At 35.8% G+C, this 20,122-nt stretch overlaps 1 protein-coding gene across 5 annotated transcripts in view; it reads left to right on the forward strand.

The window, feature by feature from the left end:
* Positions 1–20,122, forward strand: part of MAP4K3 (mitogen-activated protein kinase kinase kinase kinase 3) — a 191,158-nt gene that overhangs the window by 81,466 nt on the left and 89,570 nt on the right. For all 5 annotated transcript variants that reach the window (XM_072635804.1, XM_072635807.1, XM_072635806.1 and 2 more), the window contains 2 exons: positions 6,205–6,295; positions 17,838–17,902. In XM_072635804.1, the coding sequence (XP_072491905.1) occupies positions 6,205–6,295; positions 17,838–17,902 (156 nt within the window). The remainder of the gene's footprint in view (positions 1–6,204; positions 6,296–17,837; positions 17,903–20,122) is intronic.

The raw sequence follows: 20,122 nt of genomic DNA on the forward strand, positions 1-20,122 counted from the left end.
TGAACCTCAGATACACTCAGATTGTTTAATGATGGCATTGAGAAGTGGCAGTAGGCGACAAAGATCAATGAGTGTTGGGGTGGAACTGGCGGGGGAGGGTGGAGATATAAGAAAATGCAGCCAGTATCAGAAAGGATGACCTTGGCATATAGTGTCATACATCTTAGCTAGTTTGGTAGCTATATGGAGAATAAGTATTGACTAGGGAAGACCAGTTGGACGTTATTGTAATTGTCCAGGCAAGAGGCAGTGTGGTATTCAGCTAGGTGGTGGTTATGAGAATGGAGAGAAGTGGATGGATGTGAAGGTTGTTGTAGAGGTGAAGTATACAAGACCAGGCTAACTGGCTACATTCGGGGGGTAGGGAAAAGTCAGAATGGACTATCAGGTCTCTGAATTTGGGTGACTTTAAAGATAAAGTTTGGAGGAGGGATGAGTTTGGGTGAGAGTATTCTACTTGGGATACGTCATCAAGTAGTATGCTCATTTTATATTGGCACTAAGGACTTAATCTTGTTTTATTTTTTTACAACTTTAGTCATAAAAAGATTCCTCATCTCTAAAATAAGAATTTAATAGCTACTGCAGGTTTGTTTTGATTCTCAACTGAGAATGTTCCTAAAGTGCTTTGCAAATGTTAAAGCATTTTATAAATATCAGTTAGTAGTATTTTGCCTGAAGTGCTTTGCAAATGTTAAAGCATTTTATGAATATTAGTTAATAGTATTTTGCCCAGATACATCTGTGGTCTTTCATTCCTTTCCATGAAGCAGATTCAGATTCATTTAAAACCTTATCTGTACATTTTGTGGTACTGTTTTCCATATCCTTCCATAAATTCATCACAAGATGAATACCCAACATCCTGGAGACCCTCCTTGCTTTATTTTCAGTTTTATTGTACCAAAAAGCAATTAAGAGAACATTAATGACTGCCAACCAGTATACATACTTTCTTAGCTAATTTATAATTTTTTATGTGAATAATTAATGCATATAGCAAATCTACCCTTGATAGGGGTATTAGATGGGAATAAACAGGAATAGACAAGCGATATTCAAACATAGTTGATAGAAGTAGACTCATGGTTTGCTGTCTGTGTGTGTGTGTGTGTGTGTGTGTGTGTGTGTGTGTGTGTATGTATGTCTGCGTCTGTGTCTGTGTCTGTGTCTGTGTCTATTTAAAGATATTAGGGGAAAATCTGGGCCCTGGTAAAATAAGATGAAATTTGCTCACATATCAGACCTAAAGCATCCAGTGAAAGGGAGATGAGGATGTTGGGCTTGGAATCAGAAAGCATTTTGTGGAGACAGGCACCAACAGGATTCGAGATTTTTTCACTATGTTGCTTGCCCTTATCCTTCCTCTTAAGATCTTTCTTAAGCTATAGAGCTTAGAACTGAACACACTATTTAGGATGTTTTCTGACCAGAGGAAAGTAGAGTGGTACTATCATGTAGAAACTAGGCTTCTCTTAAAGCAAACCAAGATTGCAATAGTTTGTTTCGGTTTGGGGTGAGGTGGAGGTAGCAGGACAGGAAGGGAAACAAACAGCAGGCTGCCATATCACACTATTGATTAATTTAGCTCTCAGTTCACTGCCCTCTGATTATATTTCATGTCTCCCATCATGCCTTTGTCAAGCTATTCATCCTTAATGATGAAGTGCATCTTGTTAGATCCAGCCCAATATTCTAACCTGTCCAGGCTTTTTTGGATCCAGATTAATTCAGCGTGTTATCTGTTCTTTTCTGGTATTGTGTCTTCTGCAGGTTGAGCAAGCATACTGTCTATGCCTTTTATCCAAAATTTTAATAAAAATTTTAAACAACATAGGACCAAGAACAGATCTCTAGGCCACTACTTTAGAAATACCTTTTCATGTTGACTTTGACCTAATTCTAATCATCCAACCATTTCAAAATCAATTTAGGTGTACTATTGGCTTGCCCACATCTCCCTATCTTTTTCTCAAAACATAAACTCTATGCTAAAATCTGGCTATACCATACTTATGGCCTCTCCTTGATCTTACCAGTTTAATATAACCTTTTCAAAAAGAAAATAAGGTTAGTCTGACATGACCTGTTCTTGATAAATCAAGCATGGCTTTTTATGATGATAACTTCCTTTTACCATACTCACTGTCTTTTTAATAATTTGTTCAAGAGCACAAAAGAAAAAAGCAATTTTGAACACATAAAATTCAAAGGCTTTTGCACAAATACAAACAATGTAGCTAGGATAAAAAGAGAAAAGCATCAACCGAGAAAAATATTTACATCAAATATCTTTGACAAGGACTGATATTCGAGATGTTTAGAGAATTAACACAAATATATAAGAATAGAGATCCCTCAACAGATAAGTGGTAAAATAAATATGAATAAATGATCCTCCTGGGAATTGGAAACCGTTAACTACCATTTGAAAAGTTACTCCAAATCATTTATAATACAAGAAATGCACATCATAACAACTTTGAAGTTCCACTTCATACTCAACAAATTGGAAAGGATTTTAAAGAATAAAAATATTATTGAAGAGTTTGTGGGGAAAAAATAGGCATACTAACACACTATTGGTGGAGTTGTAGATTAGTTTAACCATTCTGGAAAGCATTCTTTAGTTATATCTAGAAAGTGATTAACATGTCTATACTCTTTTCTCATAAATTCCTCTACTTAAGCATATGCTCCTCAGAAAAAAAAATTTCATATGCTAAAATATTCATAGCATCTTTTGGTTTTTTTGGTAGTAAAGAACTAGAAACAAAGTAGATGGTTGCTGATTGGAGAATGACTAGACAAACTGTGGTATGATTATAATGTTCCATAAGAAACTACAAATAGAAATTCAGAGAAATATGGGAGAACTTATATGAACTGATAAAAAGTAAGCAGAATCAGGAAAGTAATATATCAATAACTGATGTAAATGAAAAAAAAAACCCTGAAACTAAATGCTGTGTAATTATAATGAAGAAAACTTGGCCCTAGAAAAGAGTTGAAGAAATGTATCTTACTCCCTTTTTCTTGCAGAGGTTTTGGGACCATGTGCAATATTGTAGATGTGGTTGATGTATTTGGTGAATTTTTTTTGGCTCTTCCCTCCACCCCCTTTATTTTGTTTTAAGTGGTGATTCTTCTGGTAGGGGAAGGAAGGATATATTTAGAAATGAAGGCAGTTTATCAGTAATGATAAGATTTTTTTTCCTTTTAAATAGTATTTTATTTATTTATGTTCATTTTATTAGTATTTTAGTATTTTTTTCCAATTACATGTTAAGACGATTTTAACATTCATTTTTAAAATGAAATTTAGATTTCTAAATTTTCTCCCTTCTTTCCCTTCTCCTTAAAATGGTAAGCAATTTATATAGATTATATACGTGCAATCATGTACAACATAAAATAAGATTTTTTTTTTTTTTTGAGGATAAAATTCATTCCAGATTTTTACCAGGAACCCAAATCAAGCATCCTGGCTTTTGTATACTCTGTTCTCTTCATTTAAAAAAAAAAAAAACTGGTCACTCTTCTCTAGACCTGTAGAAACTTTCATTCTCCAAGATTTTTAGAAAATGGTTGATAATAGTTTAGTAGGATCATCCAGTAGTTTATCTGGGCCAGATGGCCACCTATCTTCTTACTTATCTTAGTATCGTTTTCTGTTTAGCCATTTGCCTTCTGTTCTTTCTGTTACAGAGGTCATTCTGTGTGGCATAAAAGAGAAATAAAGTAAGAACTGGCTTCCTGTGCTTTCACAGTTGATCATTGTTTCACTGTTGCTGCTACTGCCTACAGTGTTCTCCTGGTTCTGCCTGCTTCACTTTGCATTGGTTCATATAAATCTTTTCAGATTTTTCCTGTTCATTGCCTTTTTTTTTCTATAACAGTAGTATGACATCACAATCATTTAGCAGAGCTTCTTCAGCTATTCCCTAATTGATGGGCAATTCTTTGCCGCCACAAAAAGAGCAACCAACACATTGTTGGTAGAGTGGCCCTATAAATATTTTTGTATGTTTAAGTCCTTCCCCCACCCCACCCCCCTTTTTTTTTCATCTCTTTGGGATATAGACCTAGAAGTAGTATTTCTGGGTCAAAGGTATGCACAGTTTTATAGAAGGTGTAGTGCCAAATTGTTTTCCACAATGGTTGGACTAGTTCACAATTCCACCAACAGTGCAGTTACTGTCTCAGTTTTTCCACATCTTGTCCACAGTTTGTCAGTTTTCTTTTTTGTCATTTAACCAATCTGAAGGGTGTGAGGTGGTATCTCAGAGTTGTTTTAATGAGCATTTCTCTAATTCTTACTGATTCCGAGCCTTTTTTATGACTATTGATAGCTTTCATTTCTTTCTTCTGCCTATGCGTATCCTTGGACCATTTATTAGAAGAGCTATCTTTCAACAAGATATCTTTGCTTTCATTTCTTTCTTCTGCCTATTCATATCCTTTGACCATTTATTAGAAGAGCTGTCCTTCAACAAGGTATCTTCTTTACAAATATAAGATTCTGCAAGATTCCTTGATAAATATAAGAATAGATAACTTCAGTAACCTTCTGATTACTGTTATCAAATAAAACATTTTAACATCTAAGTTAGTAAGTTTGCCTCCCTGTTAGGGATGCAGATTTGGGCTTGATATTTAACAAAACAAAACCACTTGTTAACAACTGCAGCTATGTAAAAATGGAATTGGATGCCTCAAGAAAATTAGCTTCCTCTTCACTTGAAGTCTTCATGTAAAAGCTAGGTAGCTTCTCTTTGTGTGTCTTGTAGAGAAGAGTCTTATTCAGATGTGGTTTGAATTAGATGGCCTTTGAGGTCCCTTCTAAATCTGAGAGTGTGTTTTGTCGTTTAAAGGGATAACCATAAAAGATGTGAGGGATAGTGTAAATGTGATTGACTCTAAGAAGACCTGACATTTCCAGCTGTGCCTTAGTGTACAGACATCTAGAAATCCTTAGAGATGGGAGATAGAAACCATAAGGGATATTGACTCAATAACATTTTAGGTTCTCTGAAGCAATGACGAATATGTATCTTGTGCTCCTTAACCTTCAAAAAGCTCATTTGGAATTCCCACATTAGGCAGGGAGTAAAAACTTGAGCTACTGTACCTACTTTATGCTATTCCCTGTAGCAGATACTTATGGCATCTCAAAGGAGGACTTTCCTCACCTCACATACTCCTCTCCTTCCCAACCCCCCATTTCCTCAACCTATTAGGTAGATTCAGGTACTGGTTCACAGAACATATGATTGTGTTACTCCAATTTGAAGTAGCATATATAGCAGGAAGCAGCCAAAGCTAGTGGTTGCCAGACCTTTCATCCTGAACACAAGCCTATTAATTAATGATTTGAGTATTTATTTGGAAAGCTGAAACTTAGGGTCTACGTTTTCCTTTGATACTAATTATTTCTATACACCCTTAATCAAGCTATTCCTAGTCTTAAAAGAGCTTTTAAAATCAGTAAAGCTACTTCATTTAAGATTGATTCCATGTTTTCCCATTTTTTTTTTAATGTGCTATATAGTTAGCCCACATTTACATTTTCATCAGTTCTGTTGCTCCCTTTTCAAGTATTCATTTAGGAGCTACAGCATATGATACTACTATAGGACTGCCAGATTTTACTTTGGAAAATACAAGGCATATTCTAATTAGGCATGAGGGAGCAGTGAGAAGAGACTGAGTACTGACAAAATGAGACTCAAATACTGGACTATTTTGCATTCCAAACCAATTGAAATGGGGACAAGGCACTGAAATACAAGCCAACCCTGTATACTCAGGCCATCTGGCAGCCTTTCTACACAAGTTTAGGCTTCTTGATTGCATATAGATCCTGATGAGCCATAATTTATGTGCTAGCTAAAAATATTTATATCTCATCTTTTAAGAGAACATTGTTAAAATTGTCTATACCCAGTGTTATCTGTAAGGTGAATGTTGTCTGTCTGCTTATCTATCTGTCTACCTTTTATAATTCGAATTCAGAGCTTCCCTTGGTACATACTAAATAGTTTCACCTCATACTTATGTAGTCATAATTGTACCATGACAGATAATAATTATCATGACTGACGCTGTCATTTAAAAAAATAAAATGAACATGTTCTAGAAGTTAATAGACATTTGGAACTTATTTTGATTAACTGCTAAATATGCATCCTTTTTTTTTTTCAGGTGAAGACTTTGCAGTTGTGCAGCAAGAAATTATTATGATGAAAGACTGTAAACACCCAAACATTGTTGCTTATTTTGGCAGCTATCTCAGGTATAGTCTTTGCTTTCCAGTTTTTAACAAATGCTGTTATCAGATGAAGAGTAAAAATGAATGTTTAGCTGTAGTATTCTGACAAAATAAACTGTATAATTCATTATTCTTGATTATATCTCTTTTTTTCCTTCTCCTACACAGAAAGCCATTCTTTTTAAAAAGAAAAAAAGCAATCACTTAAGCAAAACTAATTAGTACATGCAGTGTTATGCTTTTGTAGTTCCCCACCTCTTGAAAGAAAGGAGGGAGGTTGTTCTCATATCTCTTTTTTTGGGCCAAACTTAGTCATTATAATTACCCAGCTTCCAGTTTGCTGAGAGGGTTTTTGTTCTTTTATGTTATCCTCCTAGTTTTACACACTTTGCTTTGCACTATCAGCTCACATTAAGTTTTTCCTTACTTCCTTATATTCTTTATGTTTGTTGTTCTCTTACAGTGCAGTAATACTTCATTACATTCCTCACTACACTGTTGAGTCACATTCCATTAGATGGTTTTGACTTTCCATTCTTTTATGATTTTTATTTTCTATTCCATATTCTGTACCCTTACTTGTCCTTTTATTTTCTCCATATCCCTCTGGGTTAAAATCCTGAACTACCTAGTTTGAATATCCTATTCTGTCCAATTATCTGCCTTTGTACATTTTACCTCATAGTCCTTTCTTTCTCCTGTACTTCACTTTTGGAGAAATAATTTCAACAGATCAGTGTCTGATGGAAGCGTGCTGTATAATAGTCACTTTGTCCCCTATATTATGAGGCCCAGCCACAGCCCCTTCCTGACTCTGGAATGTGCTAACTTGTCCTTTGATTTAAATGTTGTATAGTTAGAGCTTTCTGCTACCTAAGATTACATGTGTAAGATTTGCCTCTTAATACTGCAACTCCTGGTCCTCTCTCTCCACCCTCCATGGCCATGCTTCTGCTTAACAATCAGACAGTAGAGGTAGCTTCAGGTAAAGTTATTTAATAAAAGAGCTTGGCAAAAACTGATGCAAAAACTTGGCAAAAAAAATACAAAATCTTCTCCCACAGAACCTGAAGTGTACTTTTCCACAATTACATATGCATCGATTTGTGGGAAGAGTGGGCTCATACTTAGAATACTAACATAGTAAGCACACATGTAAGAGAGTATGTGACAAAGGGGTAACTCATAAGTCTTGGTACTTGAGCCTTTGGCCCTTTTAAAAGTTCTTATGGAACTCCCCCTTTTCAGTTGTCTGGTGTGCAGGCCCCTCACTTGAGCTCTCAGGATCTGCTACTGTGTTGAGACCATAGCACTTGGCACTTATCTCTACATCCTGGGTTACTTTCCTCCTTGAGGTGACTGTCTCTACACACCCATCTATCTTCAGTGTTCTTGGTGCATGATGTCTTAGTGCTTCTGTTTCTCCAGTGATCTAGACAGTGTGGTGAAGGGGGAGGGGAGAGGATCTTACCTTCTCCCAAACAGTATTTCACTCTCAGGAGCCTGGTCTGTCTTGCAGCTCTGGATTCCATCTTTGTGCAATGGATACAGTGCTGGGATTAGAGTCTGGAAGATCTGATTTTAGTTCCCTATATTACGAAATAAGAATGTATACTGTTAACACAAATGAGAGCATAGCCTAGGACATCTTCTTAGCTCCTCTCTTTGTTTCTTGTTTTCTTCCTTTCCTGAGATAAGATCTCCGGACGCCCTTATTATAATATAGCTAATGAACATACTTCTTAACCCAGTTTGGGGAATGCATTTATTAATGATGGACCCTGGGAGGTCTGATTTTCTCTTAGAGGTAAGAATTTTGTTTAGATTTTTATTACTGAATCCTTTTAATGAAAAAACAACATGTCAGTTTATGTCCATTAAAATGGTATATGAGTGTGACCAACAGAGCAAAAATGTATATGGTGTTCTGCCTGTGGAGGCTTTTCCTACTGTTGTAACATATCTAACAAAATCATAGCCTTACAGAATGTTAGAGTTGGGAGATCCTCTTAGAGACTATCCAGTCCAGTGTTGAGAAACATTGTACTGAAAGCTGCTTTTCTTTTCTCTTACTCCTGCTCCACCCTGCTATCCCCCAATTGAAAAGAATATGCAGAGTCAAGCAAAACAAATTCCAACATTGACCATGTGCAAAAATGTACATATCTCATCTTGAGTCTATAATGTTGGTAGCTTAAATGATAATAATAAAGAAATTTCAGAGCTTTTATCTGCTCTAGCCTCTTCATTTTCAGGTAAGAGGCCATGTGGGTGAAGCAGCTTATCTCTGATTCTCATCCAAGGATGATTTGATTCTTTACCATATCACTTAAAGATGAGTATGTACCCCTTCAAAATCTACATCAAGAACTTGTTAATTAATGAAACCCATTTAAGTCCTAGAAAAGCTTAAGTCAAGGATCCTTTGGTTTGATGCTAGTCTGATCTGTATTACATTCAGTTCAGCAGGCATTCTTCTAGGCATTGGGAATAGAAAGACAAAAGAAGTCCATTTTAATCAAAGTTCTTGCACTCTGTCTGGAGCTTGAAACATTTAAACATATAAAAGCCATGAAATAGAAGAAATGATGGATCTGGGAAGCAGCAAGTAGTCTAATTCCTTGGAAATTTTAGTTCATGAAGAAAAATTGTGAAACAATATTGGAAATATAGGAAGAGCCCGTAATAGACATTAAATATCAGGCCGCACAGTTTGTCTTTTATCCTTGAACTCCTGAAAATTCTTGAGTAGGGGAGTGACATTATTAAACCTATGCTTTAGAAAAATTATTTTGTTAGATGTGTGGAGCATAGTTTGGCAAGAGAAGAGACTAGAAGCAATAATAAGGTCAATTAAAAGGCTATTGTAGTAGCCTAGGTAAGAGGTAATTAGGATCTGAACTAGCTCATGAGACTGTGAAACTATGGTTTCCTTTGTCATCTTTCTGTGGAAGACAAGAATGATGACTAATGTGCTTATATTTTATCCTGTAGATAATAGGGAACCACTGAAACTATAGTGAGACCTATTCTTTAGGAAAGATTTTGCCAGCTTTGTGAAGGTTACATTCTAGGAAGCATTAAGTAGATGAGAATGTGACCCAAGTGGGGATGGAGGAGACCACTTCAAAAGAGATGGTGGCAAAATCTACAGTACTAGAAAGAATCAAAGTGACTTTTTTAGAGCCCAAGAGACTAATAGTACACTCAGGAGAAGGAGAAAAATTAGAATGTGACGTGAAATTTAACAGGAAAATTACTTGTGTAGTTTTGAGCATAGTACAGTATGAAGTTGGGAGACAGAACTGAAACATAGGGAAGATTAAAGCTAGATATATAGATTTGGGGGTCCATCTGCATAAAGATAGCCATCATGGGGAAAAGACAGTGTAAAGAGAGAAGTCCATGAGAGATCCTGTACATGGCATTATTAACACATAATTTAGAATTTAGTTTTTCCATGTAAACATACTTTAACTTAGCTAGCATGTAAGCTTATGATTTGGACTTTTAAAAAAATAACTAAAATAACTTCAAATTAATCAGTGTAGATTGATTTATAAAACATTTTTAAATTGATGATTTCATACAATATCTTTGAAAGAAGGCTTTTTTCTAGTATATCACAGAGGTAATGTGGTGTTAGTGTGGTATTAGATGATGATGTATCTGCATCAACATTTCAAGGATCTTGATTTTGTCAGTGTGGATACTTCTCTCATCAATACAGATCTCAGATCTCCTACAGTTTAGTAGATGACGTTTAAGAATGACTGTGAACAAAAAAGTTCATCACACTGTGACAGATATGATGATGAACCTTTCTGAACTTAGCTAAATTGCTGCTCAAACGACGGATCTGCAAGTGAACGCTAGGCCCATGCTTTTAAATCTTTTTCATGTGATAAGAGCTTTCAGAATTTATACTCTGCTTGCATAGGATTCTAGAAATGTGAAACAGAAGGAGTAAATAATTGGAGAGGGATTGGGTATATATTATACTATGTCAGCATAATAAAAAACAATGATGCTACTCAGATATTTGAGGGGGAGGAAGAGGAGATAATTAAGAATGAATTTCTGAAAAAATAAAGGGGAACAATTCTGATAAGCAAAAATGAGATTTGTCCATATATTCAAATATGGATACACAAGAACTCACCAAAAAATGTAGATTAAAGAAAAGCTGGCAAAATTACAAAGGACAGGTGTGGATCCAAAGAAGAGATATGCGAAGATACCTCTGTGAGAGGGGTCCAGAAAGGAGGATGTCAGATTTGTTCAGTGTATCCCTCAGTTTCACTGACTTTTTTTTCAACTTCCCCTTTTTCTTTTAACAAAAAAAAAAAGACTATAACAAAAGATAGCTTTGAGTAGGGTAAAGGGAAGAAAACATTTAGATAATATAAAAACAAAATTTATCAGTAGTGAACCTATAGCCCAAAGAGATCAAAGAAAGAGGAAAAGGGGCTTGTGCAAAGATATTTATGGAAGTTCTTTTTGTAGTAACAGAAAACAAGTCTTCTGTGAATTAATGAAGTAGAAGCAGGAGTATAGCATATCCAGTGACAACTGTAAAAATAAATAACTTTGAAAGTTGTAAGAACTGTGATCAACTCAATAACCAGACATAATTCCAGAGCAGCAGTGATTGAAGCATGCTACCTAACTCCTGACAGAAGGTCTTGGACTAATATGCAGAATGAGACTTTTTAAAAAATATATAGCCGAAATGGGTATTTGTTTTTCTTGACTATGCATATTTCTAACAAATGTTTTGTTTTTCTTTTTCTTCATGTCCCACTGTGGGATGGGGAAAGAACATAGATGAGAGGAAGAGAAAACCAATTTTTGTTAATTGAAAAACATTTTGAAAGAGAAAAAGTAGGATCAAAGAAGACATAGGGCCTTTGCCTTTGGCTGCTACTATAATAACTGACAATACAGTGAAGGATGAGCCACTCAGTTCTGATTTTGTTGCTCCTTTCTCTGCCAAAATAAATTATACTTTATACTAGAAATGATAAAAACAAAAATGACTAAGGGGAGTGATGCCCAAGAAAAGTAAGGTGTTTTGCTTCCCTTCAAGGAGTCAACTAAACTGCATCCTTTAGTTCTCAGAAAGATTGCAGGTATGATTGATTACGGACCCAGATTAGATTTTGGAACATGGAAGAGGTGTACCACAAGATTAGAAAAGGACAAATGTTGACTTTTTCTTGGTGTTCAGAATCCTTCATAAGATAGACGGATTACCCTCCTATCTTTCCAATGACCTCCTGGCTCGTTTACAAACAAGATACTCCATCTCTCAGCTCTGAACATTTTCTCTGACCATCCTCCATGCCTGAAATGCTCTCCCTGCTCCATTCTGACTACTTACTTCCCTGAATCCTTTAAGTCCCAACTAAATCCTATCTTCTACAGAAGTCCTTTCCCTATTCCTCTTAATTGCAGTGCCTTCCCTTTCAGTTATTTCCTATTTATCCTATTTGTATGTATTTGTTTGTTGTTTTTCCTATTAGAGTGTGAGCCCTTTATAGTCAGGGACTCTTCTGCCTTTTTTGGTATCCCTAGTGCTTAGCAGAGTGACAGGCACATAGTAGGCTCTTAGTAGATTTTTATTGATTAACCTGATTTTTAAATTTTTAAAAATGGGAAGGGAACAGAGTTTACAAATTAGAGATCAGTGTGTTTGGCATTGATCTCTAGGGTAATTATATAACAGACAATTAAAGAAATGTTTGCCAAATGGGCAGAAAGGAAACCAATGATTGAAAAAAGCCAGCAAGAATGGGTAATAGGAAACCAACTTTACTTGCTTTTTTTTTTTTGACATGATCACTGACCTACTATGGGGAACTAGATTAAAGCAATACTCTGGATAGCATTTTCTTAAATTACTTTTCTTGAGGAGAAGATGGGCAATTGTGGTTTGGGTAATAATTTAATCATATGGATTTGGAACTGGTTGAATGGCCAGACTCAAAGAACATTGGTTAATGGTTCAATATTAGTGTGATAGAAGGTCTTCAGTGGAGTACCTCAACAGTGGAGATCTTATGCTCATTGAATTTTTGAGGACACCAGCTGGGAGGGATGGCTAACACAGTAAATGGCTAAAAAGATCTTTACAGATTAGACCATTGGGGTGAATCTAGTTAGATGAAATTTAGTAGAAGAAATGTAAAATCTTGGACATATACAAAATTATCAGCTTTTCAAATTTAAAATGGAGAAGGCATGGAGAGACAGCAGTTATTTAGGGGAAAAAAATCTGGCTTTATAGCTTTATGTGAGTTAGAAGGGTGATTCTATAGCCCAAAAAACTAATGCAAACTTGGACTCTATTAAGAGGGGCAGCATAGCTTCAGAAGCAGGGTCAATAGCCAAGCAATAGTCAAGCCACTAAGCATTTATCAAGTGCCAGACACTAAATGCTGATGATAAAAAGAAAGGCCAAAAACAGCCCTTTTTTCCAAGGGGAAGGCAACACGCAAATAGCCAGATACAAACAAGCTATGGTCAGGAAAGATTGGAGATAATCAAAAGAAGGGATGCACTGGCATTAAGGGGAATTGGGAAAGGCTTTTTATGGAAAGTGGGATAAGTTGAGAATTGAAGGAAGCCAGGGAAGCCAAGAGGCAGAGAGGAGGAAGGAGAAAATCACATGCATGGGGCACAGCCAGCATCGTTGAGAGATGGAAGGTCTAATGTAAGGAACAGTAAGAAAGAAGCCAAGGAATTTAAAAGGTGGGAGTAGAAGTGTGCCTGAAAGTGCAATCTGCTCTGGAACCACTAGCCAGAAAGTGATGTTATCAAGAGATAACCAAGTCTTCATGAGAGAATCAGGAAGCATTTATTACCACATGCTAAGTATTGGAGCTGCAAAGAGAAGCAAAAGGTTGCCCCTGCTCTCAGGGAGCTCATGGTCTCATGGGGGAAGCAACATGCAAACATTTATGTACAAACACGTATATACAGGATAGACTGGAGTTAGTCATAGAAGGATGACACTAGAATTAAGGGGCATCATGAAAGGCTGTTTGTAGAAGGCAGAATTTTAACCGAGTCCTCAAGGAAGCTAGGAGGTAAAGATGAAGAAAGTACTCCAAGCATGGGGACAGCCAGTGAAAGTGTTCAGTCTGTAGATTAGAGTGTCTAAACCACAGAGGAGGTAAAGGGGAGCAGAGTATAAAGAATACTATAGAAGGAGGAGTGGACCAAGTCATGAAAGAACTTAAAATGCCCAATAGAGAATTTTATATTTGAACCTGGAAGTGTAAGAGGGCCCACAGACTTTATTGAATTGGGGAGTGACATATTCAGATCTGTACCTTAAGAAGATCGATTTGACAGCTGAATGGAAGATCAGTTGGAGTGGGGAGAAACTTGGTGCAGGCCAACTCATCTGTAGGTTGTTGCAGTATTCCAGACATGAGATGATACAGGCCTGTACCAGGATGTTATCAGTGTGAGAGGATAGAAGAAGGCATATGTAAGGAATGTTATGAAGGCTAAATTGACAAGATTTGGGAACAGATTGGACACAAGGGATAAAACATAGTCAAAGATGATGCCTAGCTTTTGTGCCTGGGTGTCCAGGAGGATGGTGGTACCCTTACCAGTATTAGGGAAGTTCCAAAGAAGAGAGCCTGTCAGGGGAAAAAATAATGGGTTTCATTTTGAATGTGTTGAGTTTGGTATCTGTGGAACATTCATTGTTATTAAGATGTCTAATAAGCAATTGGAGATATGAGTACAGAGATTTCAGAGGTGGTTAGAGCTAGATAAATAGATCTAAGAATCATCATTAAATGAGTAGAAGAAGATGGAAGGAGTGAGAAAGGAAAAGGTTTAAGATGGAAGAAAGTGTGTTGCCTATAGTACTATTGTAGTTTGCCTTGTTATATTTCATCTGGAATTTTGCATTTTGTTCTGTGTGGCATCACTTAACAAGGACATCAGTAAGCTGGTAAATGTCCAGAGAAGGGCAACCAAGGTAATGAAAGGCCTTGGATTGTTTAAAATGAGAATCATTTGGAACTAGTTCTGTTCAGCCTGAGGAAGTGAAGACTTGGGAGGAATATAACAGCTGGCTTCAAGTATTTGAAAGGTTGTCTCACGGAGAGAGATAATTCAGCTTGTTTTACTTGACTTCAAAAAGCAGAAGCAGGAGCATTGGGTGGAGGTTGAAAATTCAGACTCAAAATGTCAGGAAAAATTTCTCATCATGTAGAGTTTATCTGAAAAAGCTGTTGGGTTTTCCCCTCTTTGGAAGCTGGGCACCAGTCTGTTTGTGTCAGGTATATTATAGAGGGGTTCATTTTGTGTTTAAGTTAGACTAGATGATCTCCTAAGGCCTTTTCAAGTCTCAAATGCCGTAATCTTTGAAACTGATCTGCAGATTTCCTACTATATCAGTTAAAGTACCAAAGAGTTATTAATGTATTGGTAGAAACAAAAGGTCAAGGATGAATCTCAAGGGAAATGTTTAAAAAATAGAAAAGTTAATCATTGGACATCCTAGGTAAACCCAGAAGCAGTTGAATATAGTGTAGTATTTAGAAACCCAAGGATACCAACTGTTGGGGTAGGAATTAAATTCGAAAGCAGTCTGGCAGAAATTAGGTTTAGTCTAGTTCTTACACCATGTGCCTTGCTAAGGTCCAAATGGATCTAAATATAAAAGGTCACATTCTTACTTAATGGAGGAAAGTGTAAGAGATTATGTTTCGCTATGTTTGCTACTATGACTGGAGGAATAATTCTTTATTAAATAAGAGAAACAATCATTTTAATAAGCAAAATGGACAATGTCAATGTCTGTCCAATTGGCAATGATAACAAAAGAAGAAAATAACAAATATTATAGGAACTGTAGGACAGGTCACTAATGCATTGGTATTGCATATTACAAAACCATATTACAAAATGGTTTTGAATTAATAGCCCAAAGTCACTAAAAAGCATATTCTTATTTACCTCATTTATACCTACTACTAGGTATACATACCCCAAAGAGATCCAAGACTTCTAGAGGGAAAGGACCTATATGTACAAAAAAAAAAATCATAGCAGCTCTTGTGCTAGCAAAGAATGGGAAACAAAATGTGTGGCCATTAGTTGAGAAATGCCTAAAAAAATTATAGTATATGAATATAATGTAATGTTTGTGCTAAGAAGTGGAGGGGATGTGGAAAAATTGAGATACATTCATTATTAGTGAAATTGTGAACTGAACAACCATTTTGGAGAGCAATCTAGAATCATGCCCAAAGAATTATTAAACTGCCTGTACCCTTTGACCCAGCGATAACGCTAATGGGTCTATTTCCACAGATGATTAGGGGAAAAGAAAAAGAAACTATATACTTTAAAATGTTTACAGCAACTCTCTTTGTGGTGGCAAAGAATTGGAAATTGCAGGGGTGCCTATCAGTTGGGGGATGGCTGAACAAGTTGTAGAATGTGATTGTGATGTGCTATCGGAAATAATGAGCTCAATGATCCTAGAAAAATGTGGTAAGGCTTGCATGAAATAATGAAGAGCAAGATAAGCAGAACCAAGAGATCATCATATATCAGGGATAGCAATATTGTTTTAAGGATGACTGAGCAAATAAGTAATTTCAAGTGTTAAAAATACCCCCAGTAATAATAAAGGACATATGAAGAAAGATACTGTCTGCATGCAGAGAAAGAACTGATAAGGAGACTTCTGTATAGAGTAATTATCTATATATGTATGTGTGTATGCACACAAACCCCCCCCCCCCCATTTGTGTCTAATGTTAGTCATCCCTAGGGTGGAATGGGGAGGGAAGAAAAAAGGGGAAAAAAGAAATTTACATGGTAATTGTATTATATATTTAAAAGAAATACCAAATTGTACATAATAGATTTGTAGTTTCGTGGATACTCATCTTTTATTATATTATAGAAATGCTTGCTTTATTCCATAAATTGAAAATAAAATGAATATTTTTAAAGTGATAAATATGAAGAATTCAGAGAGACTTGGGGAAGATATGGGAACTGATATAAAGCAAAATAACTAGAAGAACAATTATTATGGCAATCACAGTAATGCAAAGTAAAACAACATTGTGAGACTTCAAAGGCTATGATCAACACAGTGGCTATTGATGGTGAAATTTATATTATGCCTCTGTAGAAGTGATGAATTGGTGATATGAAAGAAGACATACTTTTTTAGATGTGTCCAGTGTATTGATTTATTTCATTATGTATATATATAGGTTTACAAGGGAGGCTTCTTATGGGGGGGTGATATATAAGAGAAAAACAGATCAATAAAAAATGGAATTTTAGGAGACACAGAAATAAATTGCATATGACAGAAATTCACCCTTTTGTTTGTACTCCTCATTTTTGTTCTTTGTTTTGAACATTTGTGTTTTATGTTTGTTAGTGTTAAAAATGAGGAAAAGTTAATTGATATTACCTAGAGGTGATGGCAGCAAAGCAAAGTAATGCATTATGTGTTGGAACAAGTTCTAGGCTAGAAATCATCAAACTACTAATAACTTACCGTGGCATTGGTTTCCTGAAGTGCAAACTTAAGAATTCTAGCATAGTACTTTATGGAACTATCTAGCTCTTTTTGATGACCTTATTCAAAAAAGGATATGTTCTGCATATGTATGTGCTATAGTTCTTGAGTAAATCTTTCCTAATAAATTTTCTATTATACTCTTGCCCTGACTTTGGGTAAGAATAGAACTGAGCTTAAATATTTTGCTTAGAGGCAACCAAATAGTAAAATTTTAAACAGCACTGTTTCTGAGAGGTATTTTGAGTGTTGCTGGATTATTATTTTAGTTTAAGTCTACCAGGTGAAGCCATTTTTTTCCTTTTCTGCCTTCTTACTTAATGGTTTTGCTCCCAGATGGCAGACTTTTTCATCGCCATTATTCATGTCTTCCTTACAATGATGGTCACTCCAGTATTTCAAAGATCTGTAATATTGTTGATTAGGATGCTCCTTCCTTGGTTGAAGATTACAGATTGTCTTCTAAAGCTGCAATGGGCCCAAACTATAACCTTACAATAATGCTTTCGCAGGAATATTTATTTTAGAATCTTGAAGTATTTGACATGCTTTGAAAATAATTGTTTACTATCAGACAAATGGGTAAGTAGAGTGTATTTAAATTTTCAATAATGAAAGGGGGATCTCCATTTTCTTAGAGAAGCTAATGAGAGCCTATCATAATTACTCCAAATATTTCTTCCTAGGTCAATATTAAGTCAAAGATAGCACATTAAGGTGATTGTAGAAGACAAGAAAATATTTTGATTTGGCTTTTTATATCTAAAGTGTTTCAGCCTTTTTTCCCCTTTTAAAAATTGATTTAACCATAGTAAAATTATTTTCTTGAGTTAAAGATACATTATTATATGTAAGTCATTAACTCCCAGAGATTAAATGAAATTTTTAATATAGATTACATTTTATTATAATATGATTAAGATATCTGCTAACTTACATAGATAAATGTAACCATGGGAAAATTATAAATGCATCCTTTTTTATTGATAGGCGAGATAAACTATGGATTTGCATGGAGTTTTGTGGAGGTGGTTCTTTACAGGACATTTATCATGGTAAGTCAGAATTTGTATTTTTATAAAAAGAGAATAGACTTTTATTCACAGTGTCATTGAGATGAAAATAATTTGGAAAGAAAAAGTTGCCTTATGTTACTCCCATAGGTTAATATTTAAACATATGTGAACAGTTTATAGATGAACAGTATAGATCCTTTATAATAGGGTACAGCAAATCCAAAGCTCTAGATTGTCATGCCACATAGAATTTCAGAGAATCTGAACAGATAATGGGATTCTGAGAATTTATTGTCTTCCTCCTCTGCAGGAGAATTCTGTCCTGGCTTCAAAGGGAGGACATCTATTCAACAGACAAAGTTTATGGGATTGTCTCTGCCTCTGATTTTGGCAGGGGCAGGTTAATTACCACCTTGACAGGTGGTATGGTGTAATAGAAAGCACTGGGACTCAGAAAACTTGAGTTTCAGTCCTAGCTCCTCCACTTACTATCTAACCTTTAACAAACTATTTCACCTCCTTGAGTCTCAGTTTCCACATCTGTACAGTGTGAATAATAATGCTCATATTACCTAACTGTCCAGGGCTGTCATGAAAAAATAACTTTGTACTTTGTAAAATATTGTATAAATAAAAGTATCATCATCAGTGATTATTCCAAGAAGGGGAAGGTGGCTGTGGATAATGATGTATTTAGGAAACTGTGCAACTAGGCAGGAAACGGGATCTTTCTTTCCATCCTTTTGTACTGTAATCTGCACCTGGAGGATGTCCTACTAGTATCTTCAGCACAGCATGTCCAAAATGAAATTTACCCTACTTCCCCTGAATATCTTCCCGTATTTCTTTTATTAGTAACTGTTCTCCTAATCATTGGCTAAAAATCTGTCATCTTTGGTTCTTCCTCTCATAGGCTTTCCCCCAAATGCATTATCAAGCTTTGCCCTTTTAATCTCAAAAGTACCTCTCATTTATACTGACATACCAGTTCAGGCCTGCCTTACTTTTCACCTTGGTGTTTAGAGTACTTCCCTCACTATTCTAAAACCCCACCTCACCACCAACGCATATCTTGCCATTTTGTCTTCGTCCAAATGATCTACACTCCTGCTTTAAGTATTCTTAATGCATAGATATGATCATGTCACTCTACTCAAAGATATTAAGGGACTCTTGGTTGCCTATATAGAATGAAGTTCATTCATCCCCTGTTGACTTAACATTCAAGGCCCTACAACCCACTTGGTCAGCTTTATATAAGTACTCTACATTATAGTCAAATTCAAGTAGTCACTGTTTTATAAATGTGTCCCATACTGTCCTGTCTCTTTTGCTCATGCTGCATCTGTATTTAACTGATTCTACGTGCACAGATATACACACACTTTGTATCATCTGTCTCTTGAAACCCTATCTATCCTTTAAGACCCAACTCAGATAAAATATCCTATGTTTCAGGAAGTCTTCCACAACCCCCTCAAAATAGAAGTGATTAATTCCTAGAATTTCTCATACTACTTAGCACCTTTCATATATTTATTGTGTTTCTGTTTTATATTATAGTTCTTTGTGTACTTGTCTTATTTTCTCTCCTACAACCATAGGCTGAACGCATTTCTTATTTGCCTCTGTATCTTCCAGACGTCACAATAATTGTACATAGTAGGCAATACATGGGCATAGTAGCTTATGAATTTACCCTGAAAATAAATGAAATAAGAAAATGACAAGATGGACTTGGTATCATGTCACCAAATTATTCTTAGAAGGCTTTGTGGAGGGGTGCAGCTTAAATTAGGCTTTGACTCAAAGTTAATATTTGGAAAGGCAGAGAGAAGACAGGGTATATTGGGAACAGCATGTACAAAAAAACCACGTTGAGTTAAGTATGGTACCTGTGAAAATACCTGACTGAGTCAGAGAACATGTGAGAGGAACAGTTAGAAATAAAGGTGAGAGGAAGACAGGGATGCTAGATAGTCAAGAGCCTGAAGAACCAAATCAGAAGATTTGCTAGCATCTATATTACTATTTTCAGTAAAATGTGCCCTTCAATAAATCTCTTCGCCTAAATTGTGGTCTTTACTAAAGTGTGTTTTGTAATATTTGCCAGAGTGTATCAGAATATTTAATTAGTGTCATTGCTGGTCCAAAATGTCAAGAAATATTGACATTTTGACCTAGCATGAGCAGGTGTTAGACCAGCAAAAATTCTGTCATATCAAAAATGCTGAGCATTTCCCTCTACCTAGTACGTCA

Source organism: Notamacropus eugenii, chromosome 1, assembly GCF_028372415.1.
Source record: "Notamacropus eugenii isolate mMacEug1 chromosome 1, mMacEug1.pri_v2, whole genome shotgun sequence".
NCBI lineage: Eukaryota > Metazoa > Chordata > Mammalia > Diprotodontia > Macropodidae > Notamacropus > Notamacropus eugenii.